General features: G+C 38.2%; 1 protein-coding gene across 8 annotated transcripts in view; it reads left to right on the forward strand.

The window, feature by feature from the left end:
- Positions 1-12,443, forward strand: part of CEP128 (centrosomal protein 128) — a 487,012-nt gene that overhangs the window by 114,144 nt on the left and 360,425 nt on the right. For all 8 annotated transcript variants that reach the window (XR_008687351.2, XM_088839414.1, XM_088839415.1 and 5 more), the window contains one exon: positions 1,527-1,672. Coding sequence is in view for 7 of the 8 variants with exons in the window: in XM_088839414.1 (XP_088695540.1) it covers positions 1,527-1,672 (146 nt within the window). In the remaining variant the exon portion in view is untranslated. The remainder of the gene's footprint in view (positions 1-1,526; positions 1,673-12,443) is intronic.

Raw genomic sequence — 12,443 nt, forward strand, 5'->3', positions numbered from 1 at the left:
TTTAAGATGAATGGATACGTGTATTTTTCAAATGAATAAATACATTTATACATAAAAATATGCATATTTTCAGGTTGATGATCTAGCAGGAGTGGGCAAAGGATGGCCCATGAGCCAAATCCAGACTGCTTCCTGTTTTTGAATAAAGAAACTTTATTGGGATACAGCTACTCCCATTCATTTATGCATTGTCCAGGTCACTTTTGTAATATAGTATCAAAGATGAGTAGTTGTGACAGAGACCGTATAGCTGCAGTATTTACTGTCTGACCTTTTACAGAAAATGTTTGCTAACTCTTAGTCTGTAGGCTGATTTCCAAGCTCCCTGGCAGCGCATGACTGCTGACTCTGCTGACTTGCCTTCCTCACAAGTATTAGCTATGTAGAACGTGATGTGTGCAGTTACCCGAATATGAAATCCAATATTGTTCCTCGGTGCTTTATGCTATTTCCTTTCCCTGAAATATCAACCCAATTTCATCTGCTTTGCTTGGTGAAATTTTTTGTCTATTTTTCAGAACTAGCTTTTAACTAATTCTTAAAACTTCAGTTTCTTATTAAGATAGAGTTAATCATTCTGTCCTTTGGACTAATTTTGTGTGATAACCAAAATTTACTATACAGAAATTATACAGATACAGGGAAATATTTGTGTAGTATCTGAGGGTCCTCTTATCACTGTGAAAATACCTATGCATCTTTCATCCACACTGTACAATTTTGACAGTTTAATATTTCTCAAGTTGGGATGTGTCTTATGAATGATCTGTAGATTGTATTTGCTAGTGTTTCCTTCCTTCTTTCCTTTTCTGGAAGTGAAAGTACTAGAAAAGAGTAGTTTTAAACTGATAATATATGTTCCAGTTTTTGACATCTTAACTTCATAAAAGTACTTTATTTATATCTTTTTCCTATTCTTAGAATGTAGGCTCATTGAGAAAAGGGTTTCGTGTTATTTATTTTTGAAAAAGATGGTGTTACAGTGCCCTTTTCATCATATACCAAATATTTCATATTGAACTAAAAGTACATACTATGTCAGTTTATATTGTTCAGGTAGGTAGTTATCTCCAGAGCTAGTAAGTTAAAGGTCAGAACACAATCAAGATTTAGCTGCCTCCTTTGCTTGTGTTGCAAGAAAAACATTTTATTGTGTGAACTTCAGTAACTTCAGTAAACTGTAGAAGCTTAGTTGAAAATTCTTTCAGTATTTTTGTTTTAGAGTTTGGGGGTAATATAGGGATATAAGGCAGATTAAAGAAAAATGCATATAATTTTCCTGAAATAAATTATACTGGAAATCAGCAGTCCAAGTACAATATCAAAATGGGATAACACTGGATGACGTAGCTATGTGTTTTAGAAAATTGTGTAAGACTTCAAATAATAGAATGGCGAGTTGGTGCCAGTGACGTTTAATAAGTGGATTGTATGGAGTAGAGTTAGTATTAATAAGCCTACCGTTTGAGAGTACATTATCCTGTGAATAACGAACAACCATCACGCTTTACATTTTCTCTTTTAAGGGGTTGAGCGAGAGGATCTGGAGAAGCAGATGTCAGATTTGAGAGTGCAGCTGAACTTCAGTGCAATGGCTTCTGAGTTAGAGGAAGTGAAGCGGTGCTTGGAGCGAAAAGACAAGGAGAAAGTACATCTGGCAGCCCAAGTGGAGGTGACTTTGCTATGTTTAAGCCATGTTCAAAGGACTTTAGTTTGTTTCATAGCATTGCTTAGTGAAATTTTAATATAAAGATTGTGATGTTTTACGAACTTAAGTTTGTGTGTAGATAATGTAAAGTTATCTAGGCGGTTACTTTACGTAGAGAAATTTCTATGGATTCATTTCTCTTCATTTGGACCTCAAAGCCAGGATACCTATGAAACCTGAAAATATTCTTCCACTAGCAGTTGAAGCCTTCCCTCAGACAGAAGGGATCTTTCTTCTCTGAAGGAACCACAGTTATTTGTGGTGGGTGTCGGGGATGAGGGGGCGGGAGTGAAACTGGCAAAAGGCATAGCAATAAGGTATTACTGATATTTTTTTCTCTGGAAATAGAAAAGTTTTCAAATCTCTAGCTGTTTTGCATGAAGTAGAGGTGCGATGCCTCCATCAATTTAGAGTTGCCTAGAAAATCCCATGGGTGGAGGAGCCTGGTAGGCTGCAGTCCGTGGGGTCGCTAAGGGTCGGACATGATTGAGTGACTTCACTTTCACTTTTCACTTTCACACATTGGAGAAGGAAATGGCAACCCACTCCAGTGTTCCTGCCTGGAGAATCCCAGGGACAGGGGAGCCTAGTGGGTTTCCGTCTCTGGGGTCGCTCAGAGTCGGACACGACTGAAGTGACGCAGCAGCAGCAGCAGCAGCAGCAGTAGTCATGAATGATGAGTGAAGTGTAACTAGGCAGCTACCGTTTCCTACTTGCCTTTTATCTAGCCCAGATGGTGCTAGATAAAAGTAGTTATCAAAAACTATTAAAAAATCAAAGGAAAGAACTTGGTAAAAGAAAATGGCTTAATTCCCATTTAGATTATGTAAATTAGATCCATGCAAACATGGAGGACACATTTGGGGCTGGATATGTATCAGTCTTTCTCTGTATCTGCTGTTGTTAGTGAAGTTGTGTTCTAACTGTAGTAAGTGGTCACATTTGAAGAATTTCCCAAGTTATAATGAAAGGTAGAAAATTGGTGTGAAAAGTGTCTAACTTTATAAAATTCAAAGGAAATATTTAATGTTACTGCAGTCTTAAGTTTCTCTTTCATCTTGTCTGTGCATCAGTACAAAATATATTTTAGATTTGTTTCAGGTTCATGTTTAAAGATAATGAGACAGTGACATTTTCTTTACAAAGCCTCTGCATGTTTATTTCTTTATTAATTTTTTAATGGGACTATAGTTGACTTAGAATTCTATGTTAGTTTCCGCTGTACAGCAGTGATTTTTATGTTTTTATAGATGATGTACTATGCCATGTTAATTATAGTATTATTGACTATTGTCTCTGTGCTGTATATTATATCCCTATGACTTTTAAATTCAACTTAATTTTTTGGCTTAAAATTTTATATTTTATTGAGGTAACACTGGTTCCTAATACTGTAGAAGTTTCATGTGTACTACATTATATTTCTCCTCCTTTTCACTACATTGTGTTCACCACCAAAAATTTAGTTGATCCCGTTTACCCATTTTTCCTCCAACCCCAACTCTGTCCCGTCCCTTGTGATAACCATTAGTATGTTCTCTGTATCTATGGATTTGTTTTTATGACTTGTCTTTTAACATTTCACTCGCTTTTTAAGTGGTTCATTCATTGGCTTTACTATGTATTTTCCTTTCCTAGTAAAGGAATTTTTTACTTTCCTAGTAAAGTACATTTTTCCTTTCATTCATTTTCCTATCTTTATAGGGCCTTTCCTTTTCCACTTAAAGTTCCTTTAACATTTCTTGGAAGGCTGGTTTACTGTCGTTAAACTCTTTTTAGTTTTTGCTTGTCTGGGAAACTATCTCTCCAGTTCTGAATAACTTTGCCATGTGAGTATCACTGGTTGTAGATATTTTTTCCTTTTGTCACTTTAAATAAAATATACTGTGCCGTCCCCTGTAGACCTGCAGAGTTTCTGCTGAGAAATAGGTGCTGGCCTCTGGGGCTTCCCTTGGATGTGACTCCAGTGTTTCTTTTTCTTTTTGACTGCCTTTAAAACTCTCTCTTTAACTTTTGCTGTTTTAATTATGCTAGGTCTTGGCGTAGATCTCTTTCATTTTGTTGGGATTTTCTTTGTTTCTGGATCTGGATATGTGTTTCTTGCTACAGGTTAAATTTTCAACCATTGTTTCACCAAATTCATTTTTGCCTCTTTCTTTTTCCTCTCCTCCTGGGACCTCTAAAATTTGAATTTTATTGTGCTTGATGTTATCTTAGAGGTCTCTTAAGCCTCATTTAAAAATTGTTTTTCTTCTTGCTGTTCTGATTGAGTGATTTCAGCCATTCTGTCTTCAAAGTTGCTTATGTGTTTTTCTGTGTCACCTAATCTGCAGTTGATTCCCTACAATATGTATTTCATTTCAGTTATTATATTAATCAGGCTACCCTGGTGGCTCTGATGGTGAAGAATCTGTCCGCAATGTGGGAGACCCCGGTTCTATCCCTGCGTTTGGAAGATCCCCTGGAGAAGGGAATGGCAACCCACTCCAGTATTTTTGCCTGGAGAATTCCATCGACAGGGGAGCCTGATGAGCCATAGTCCATGGGGTTGTAAAGAGTCAGACATGACTGAGCAATTAACACACACATAATATTTTTCACCTCTGATGCCTTCTTTTTTATATTTTCTAATACTATGTTGACGTTCTGTTTTCTTGCCTTATTATCCTAAGTTCAAGGAGCATTTTTATGATCTTTGCTTTAAACTCTGTACCAGGTAAATTACTTACTGTCATTTCATTAGATTTTTGTTTTTCCTGGAGTTTCATTTTGTTCTTTTGTTTGAAACACAATCCTCTGTCTTCTTATTTTGCTTGACTTTCTGTGTTTGTCTCCATGCGTCAGGAGAAGCAGTTACTTCTCCGTGTCTTGAGGGTGTGTCCTTGCGTAGGAGCATCTTTAGACAGACTGTGTGTGTCCGTTGGCTTTGATGGAAGGACTGAAGCTGAAGTGACCATGGACTTCTTCTGGTGTGTACTGGGGATTGTTCCCCACTGAAGTTGGAACCTGGTATGGTATTCAGGCTTCTCCTAGGACGTGTAGAGGGCTACCACTTTGGCACAGGGGCTGGAACCAGAGGGGTTACCGTTGGAGCCCGGCATGAACCAAGACTTCTAGGGTGTGCCAGAGATTGCTGCCTTGGTGGAGGGACTGAAGTGGGAGCCTAGTGTGGCTGAGGTGTATGATGGGCATCCTTGCCAGGATAGCAAGGATGTCAGGCTCCTGTCAGTCTGCTGCTCCCATGCTGGGACTGGGAGTGAATGAGTTTGTGTGCATAGTCTTTAAGTGCAGTGTTTCACTTTTCTACAGCCCTCTGGCTCTCCTGACTATGAGCCCCGCTGGTTTTCAGAACCAGTTAAGTGGGTTTGTCTTCCAGGTGCCAGTCTCCAGGGTTGGGGTGCTTGAGGTTGGGACTGAAGCGCTTGCTCCTTAGGGAGGACCGCTGAATTTGTGATCTCTCCTCCTTCTTTTGGGTCACCTGCTGGGGGTGTAGGTCCTGATTCAATTACTTCTCTTTCCCTTATACTCATCTTGGCATTTTTCTTCTTCTTCTTCCCCTTCATTGCAGAAGAGCTGTTCTGCTCTGCAGATTCTCATTGCTGCTGCAGGTCATTCTCACAGGTAGTTGTTCTGTAAGTAGCTGTAGTTTTTGTGTGTCCTTGGGAAGAGGTGAACTCAGTGTCTTCCCACTCTGTCATCTTGATCTCAACTTCTCCTCTACATGTTTAATAAATTCTTATTGGAAATATTCTCAGGGCAACTGTGATTGTAGGACATTTAAATTTTTTATGGGAATTATCTAGCTCTTTATTCTGCTCTCATAAGTGGTAAAATATGATTGTTTTGTAAAAAATAAGTATTAAAATAAAGCTACTCTACTGATGCCAAAGCTGGAAAGATCCTTTTGCTGAATTGTTTAAGACCATATGTTGGTCTGTCCTCTCTCCCTTCTTCCTCTCCTCCCATCCTTCTCACTCTCTCTTTTTATTTGTCATTTATGGAAAAATTGGAAAAAGCTCAAGTATGTAGACATTAAAAAAATTACTTATAATTTATAAATTACATTTGCTTTCCCTTTGTCCTAAATTGATAGTTCTTTTACATTTTCACATGTTTTAGGGAAAGAGTTGGAGTAGTCTTTGGTTAGCTTGGATTGGTTGCATAGAATTGGATGTGAGATTCAGTTGGAAAGAAAGATTGAATATTTATTCACATATGAAATAATTAATGACCATCTATTACATGCCAGGCACTGTTCTAGTTACTGGTGACATTCAGTTCAGTTCAGTCGCTCAGTCGTGTCCGACTCGTTGCGACCCCATGCATCACAGCACGCTAGGCCTCCCTGTCCATCACCAACTCCTGTAGTTCAAACTCATGTCCATCGAGTCGGTGATGCCATCCAGCCATCTCATTCTTTGTTGTCCCCCTCTCCTCCCACCCCCAATCCTTCCCAGCATCAGACTCTTTTCTAGCGAGTCAACTCGTCGCATGAGGTGGCCAAAGTATTGGAGTTTCAGCTTTAGCATCAGTCCTTCCAAGGAACACCCAGGACTGATCTCCTTTAGAATGGACTGGTTGGATCTCCTTGCAGTCCAAGGGACTCTCAAGAGTCTCTCCAGCACCACAGTTCAAAAGCATCAATTCTTCGGCGATCAGCTTTCTTCACAGTCCAACTCTCACATCCATACGTGACCATGGGAAAAACCATAGCCTTGACTAGACGGACCTTGGTTGGCAAAGTAATGTCTCTGCTTTTTAATATGCTATCTAGGTTGGTCATAACTTTCCTTCCAAGGAGTAAGCGTCTTTTAATTTCCTGGCTGCAATCAGCATCCACAGTGATTTTGGAGCCCAAGAAAATAAAGTCTGACACTGTTTCCACTGTTTTTCCATCTATTTCCCATGAAGTGATGGGACCAGATGCCATGATCTTTGTTTTCTGGATGTTGAGCTTCAAGCCAACCTTTTCACTCTCCTCTTTCACTTTCATCAAGAGGCTTTTGAGTTCCTCTTCACTTTCTGCCATAAGGGTGGTATCATCTGCATATCTGAGGTTATTGATATTTCTCCCGGCAACCTTGATTCCAGCTTGTGCTTCTTCCAGCCCAGCATTCCTCATGATGTACTCTGCATATAAGTTAAATAAGCAGGGTGACAATATACAACCTTGACGTACTCCTTTTCCTATTTGGAACCAGTCTGTTGTTCCATGTCCAGTTGCTAACTGTTGCTTCCTGACCTGCATACAGGTTTCTCAAGAGGCAGGTCAGGTGGTCTGGTATTCCCATCTCTTTCAGAATGTTCCACAGTTTATTGTGATCCACACAGTCAAAGGCTTTGGCATAGTCAATGAAGCAGAAATAGATGTTTTTCTGGAACTCTCTCGCTTTCTCCATGATCCAGCAGATGTTGGCAATTTGATCTCTGGTGCCTCTGCCTTTTCTAAAACCTGCTTGAACATCTGCGAGTTCACGGTTCACATATTGCTGAAGCCTGGCTTGGAGAATTGTGAGCATGACTTTACTAGCGTGTGAGATGAGTGCAATTGTGCGGTAGTTTGAGCATTCTTTGGCATTGCCTTTCTTTGGGATTGGAATGAAGACTGACCTTTTCCAGTCCTGTGGCCACTGCTGAGTTTTCCAAATTTTGGAAAATTTGTGCTGGCTTATTGAGAGCAGCACTTTCACAGCATCGTCTTTCAGGATTTGAAATAACTCAATTGGAATTCCATCACCTCCACTAGCTTTGTTCGTAGTGATGCTCTCTAAGGCCCACTTGACTTCACATTCCAGGATGTCTGGCTGTAGGTTAGTGATCACACCATTGTGATTATCTTGGTTGTGAAGATCTTTTTTGTACAGTTCTGTGTATTCTTGCCACCTCTTCTTAATATCTTCTGCTTCTGTTAGGTCCATACCATTTCTGTCCTTTATCGAGCCCATCTTTGCATGATATGTTCCCTTGATATCTCTAATTTTCTTGAAAAGATCTCTTGTTTTTCCTATTCTGTTGTTTTCCTCTATTTCTTTGCATTGATCGCTGAGGAAGGCTTTCTTATCTCTCCTTGCTATTCTTTGGAACTCTGTATTCAGATGCTTATATCTTTCCTTTTCTCCTTTACTGGTGACATAGCAGTGAACAAAAATCCCTCATATTTCTGTATTTCTATGAAGATGATTTCCTAAAATTGGCATAGAGGATTCTTTGAGTTTGTTGCAAGTATAGTTCAAATTCCTTTTGGAATATGGAAGATTTTTGTGATTTTCATTGAAAAGGATATCACAAAAAGACATTCATCCTGGAAGAAATTATCATTAGCCAGTTATTATTTCCCCTGATTTTTCTCATTTTTAACAGTAAAATAATTAAATTTGCATCAGTTGTTTCAGATTTAATGACACTTCTGTTTATGGCTTGTTAATTTTTTACCTTGTGTAGGTCCTTTGAATATCTTTATCCCCAAGCTGTTCTCAAAGTGACATCCTGTGTGGATTTTGTGAGACATATATCCGTCGTGGATTGCTCAATTTAATCTCTAAATTGGAAATTTTATTGCAATTTAATCGCAAATCATTTAGCCTCTGCTTTACTTTTGGTGGTATGGGATATTACCTTATATATATTCTATAAAAAATTGAAATTTATCTCCTTTAGTTGCTTTTTAGAGATCAAATATAAGTAAGAAAAGATGCATAAAGCAAGATTATTGATCAGATGCAGAGCATATGTTTAGTAGCATTGCTTTTGGTTTGTTTGATCATTAATGTTTTTCTCTTTAACCTTGACCTAATGCCTTTCCTACAGAAGCCTGTACACAGTCTTATTATTTCATTTTTTCTTTTTCTTCTCTCATTTCATTTTTTGTCTTTGTTTCAGTTGTTCCCTGTTTGTATAAACGTCCTCTTTTCATGGAAATTCTGAAACTTTCTTGTATTATATCCATTGCAAGTGATAATCCTTCCTTCTGGACCATCCTCTCACCTCCATTATTAAGGGCCGTACAGCACGTTTTTCACACTGGGTATTATTAAAGTAATCTGGGTATATTTCTTTAAAATTTCAGAGCAGATTGAAATAAAGGTGAAATGAGGCTGTAGAAGAAAGCAGTCCTGTCACCAAGACAAATCTGACCTTGATATCCTTACCATTTTTCAACATCTTGTCGTCACATCTGGAAATTTGCATTTTATATGTCCTAGAATTAATGTGACCCAGGAGGCTGATTCATATTAATATTGAAGCTTGCAAGAGAACAGTATATGAAAGAGAGCCAGTTCATTGACATCCGTGAGAATCCTACATGGATATTTATACTCTATTCTTCTGTGTGGGACACCAGTCTCCCAGTTTTCTGTACCTAGATTTTAGAAAGCTGAATTAGTAACCAAAAAGTTGCTTATTGGACAGGAATGAGAGAGTAATGATGTCTAAAGAAAGACCAATTTGTTCATGGCTGTGGTAAGGCTCTCCAACCCTCCACCTCTCTTTAACAGCATTCTTGTACTCAGGGATCCTGTTTACTTTGGCAGATTCTGTCTTTATTCCTGAAGTGTGTTCAACTGATTTCTTTTGTCTTTCTAACAATCTTTTCCTCTGCTTCCACTCTGATGCTTATCCTCCTGTTTACATTTTCTTTTGATATACTGCTGTGTACAGATTTTGCTCTGGGTAATTTACCAGTATGCATTGATGTTATAGTTCAAACTGTGGCTTTCTGGGAGCCACTTATGAATTAAAGACTTAGATCCCGTTTCAAATCATCAACAAGTATGGGCTAAGAATCAGGTCTTACCCCAATATCCTTATATGTCCCCTTTCCAACAGTGTCTTGCTTATTTTTTCAGTTCAATTCAATCGCTCAGTTGTGTCTGACTCTTTGCAGCCTCATGGACGGCAGCACATCAGGCCTCCCTGTCCAACACCAACTCCCGGAGTTCACTCAAACTCATGTCCATTGAGTCAGTGATGCCATCCAGCCATCCCATTCTCTGTGGTCCCCTTCTCCTCCCGCCTTCAATCTTACCCAGCATGAGGGTCTTTTCCAGTGAGTCAGTTCTTCACATCAGGTGGCCAAAGTATTGGAGCTTCAGTTTCAGCATCAGTCCTGCCAATGTATATTCAGGACTGATATCCTTTAGGATTGACAGGTTTGATCTCCTTGCAGCCCAAGGGACTCTCAAGAGTCTTCTCCAACACCACAGTTCAAAAGCATCCATTCTGTGGTGCTCAGCTTTCTTCACAGTCCAACTCTCACATCCATACAAGACTACTGGAAAAACCATAGCCTTGACTAGATGGACCTTTGTTGGCAAAGTATTAATGTTTCTGCTTTTTAATATGCTGTCTAGGTTGGTCATAACTTTTCTTCCAAGGAGCAAGCATCTTTTAATTTCATGGCTGAAGTCACCATCTGCAGTGATTTTGGAGCTCCCCAAAATAAAATCTCTCACTGTTTCCACGGTTTCCCCATCTATTTCCCATGAAGTGATGGGACCAGATGCCATGATCTTAGTTTTCTGAATGTTGAGCTTCAAGCCAACTTTTTCATTCTCCTCTTTCACTTTCATCAAGAGGCTCTTTAGTTCTTCTTCGCTTTCTGCCATAAGTATGGTGTCATCTGCGTATCTGAGGTTATTGCCATTTCTCCCAGCAGTCTTGATTCTAGCTTGTGCTTCATCCAGCCCAGTGTTTCTCATGATGTACTCTGCATATAAGTTAAATAAGCAGGATGACAATATAGAACCTTGACGTACTCCTTTTCTGATTTGGAACCAGTCTGTTGTTTCATGTCCAGTTCTAACTGTTGCTTCTTGAGGTGTGTACAGATTTCTCAAGAGGTGGGTCAGGTGATCTGGTGTTCCCATGTCTTTAAGAATTTTCCACATTTTGTTGTGATCCACACAGTCAAGGCTTTGACATAGTCAATAAAGCAGAAGTAGATGTTTTTTCTGGAGCTCTCTTGCTTTTTCAATGTTACAACAGATGTTGACAAGTTGATCTCTGGTTCCTTTGCCTTTTCTAAATCATGCTTGAGCATCTGGAAGTTCAAGGTTCATCTATTACTGAAGCTTGGCTTGTAGAATTTTGAACATTACTTTGCTAGTATGTGAGATGGTGCAGTTGTGTGGTACTATGAAGATTCTTTGGCATTGCCTTTCTTTGGGATTGGAATGAAAACTAACCTTTTACAATCCTGTGGCCACTGCTGAGTTTGCCAAATTTGCTTGCATATTGAGTGCAGCACTTTCACAGAATCATCTTTTAGGATTTCAAATAGTCCAACTGGAATTCCATCACCTCCACTAGTTTTGTTTGTAGTGATGCTTCCTAAGGCCTACTTTACTTCGCATTTAGGCACTCAGTTAATATTTGTTGACAGAAAGAATATATTGTAGAAAAATTTTATGGTTATTTTTCAAAGCTGGCATTTGTTGCCTAGTCATTCCTTAAAAGCACATTCATTTCGAAAGAGTTGTCAATATTCAAGGGGGCCTTTGCTCTTTCTCACTAATTGCATTAGTTTTTGTTGGTCCAGAATATATATTTTAAGTAGTTGTTCTACACTGGGAAAAAACGATTGAGAGTAGCTTATGAAAAACCCAAATGAAAGCTGTATTTGAGTTTGCATAATTTACCTTTCAAATTCCACCTAAGACTTTAAATCTCTGCATGCATAGAAAATACTAAGTGGGATATTTCTCTTCTTCTAAACTTGAGTTGAACTCATTAACCTTGATAGGCTATTTGTATTCATAAGAATTCCAAGCATCCTTGATCAATGATTCCTCCTGATTTAATCTCAGCCTCCATTTCCCATCAACTTACTCTTCTTGAAAAAAAAAATTTGACTTTTAAATTCAAGGAAGAACTTCAAAGAAAAAAAACACACAAGACTCAGTACATAATTTAGATTAAGTTTTGAAAGTGATAATTGAGTGACAACTGACATGATTATTCATTAGCGGAAACTTGAGACTATAATGCCAGTGTTTGCTTTAAAAAGAGAGAAGATAGTGGAAAATAAATGATAATCAATAACAACTTTTTTATGACTAGTACAGTAGAAACAGAAGGAAGATTGTTCCTTTTGTGCATGCTTTTGAGTAAACTCTTTTGATCCTTGCATTTTTTATATAAAGCTGGCCACTTTGCTATACAGTAATGCCCACTTCAATATTACTTTTAAATTCTTTTTAGAGACCTTTGGTCTTAGACATCTTAATACCCCTGTCTGCAGTTTCTTCTTATGCTTTTTTTTTAATATTAATAATTTCTTTCTTATCCAAGTGCCTGTTGTGAAATAAGGTTTTATCTGAGCTGTAAGTAATTTTTAATATCCAATTTAGATTTTAAAGAAAAATATTGGCAGCAAAACTTATAGAGGAGAGGGTAAAATCATGGGATCTGGTAGGGATGAAGTCTGCCTGTATTATTAATCAGATAACTCTTATATTAGGACAGTTGTTAAGACCATAGATGCACCATATCCCAAGTTCTTAAAAAAGATGATTCTTGACAGAGATGTGTTACAAGTAAAAACTCTAAGGCTAAATAAACCTTTACAGTTCCTGCAAGATTTAGCTTAATCTGAGATTTCATCTGTATGAAAATATAGAAATTTTAGGAGCTTGAAGAAAGACCGTTTTTCTGCAATTAGTATTTCCACAAAGCCAGAAAGTAGAAGTGAACTGAATATTTTAATTTTTTTAAACTAGCATTAATATTTATTATA

Source organism: Moschus berezovskii, chromosome 9 (genome assembly GCF_049115385.1).
Source record: "Moschus berezovskii isolate FMDL1 chromosome 9, NW_MosBer_1.0, whole genome shotgun sequence".
Taxonomy (NCBI): Eukaryota; Metazoa; Chordata; class Mammalia; order Artiodactyla; family Moschidae; genus Moschus; species Moschus berezovskii.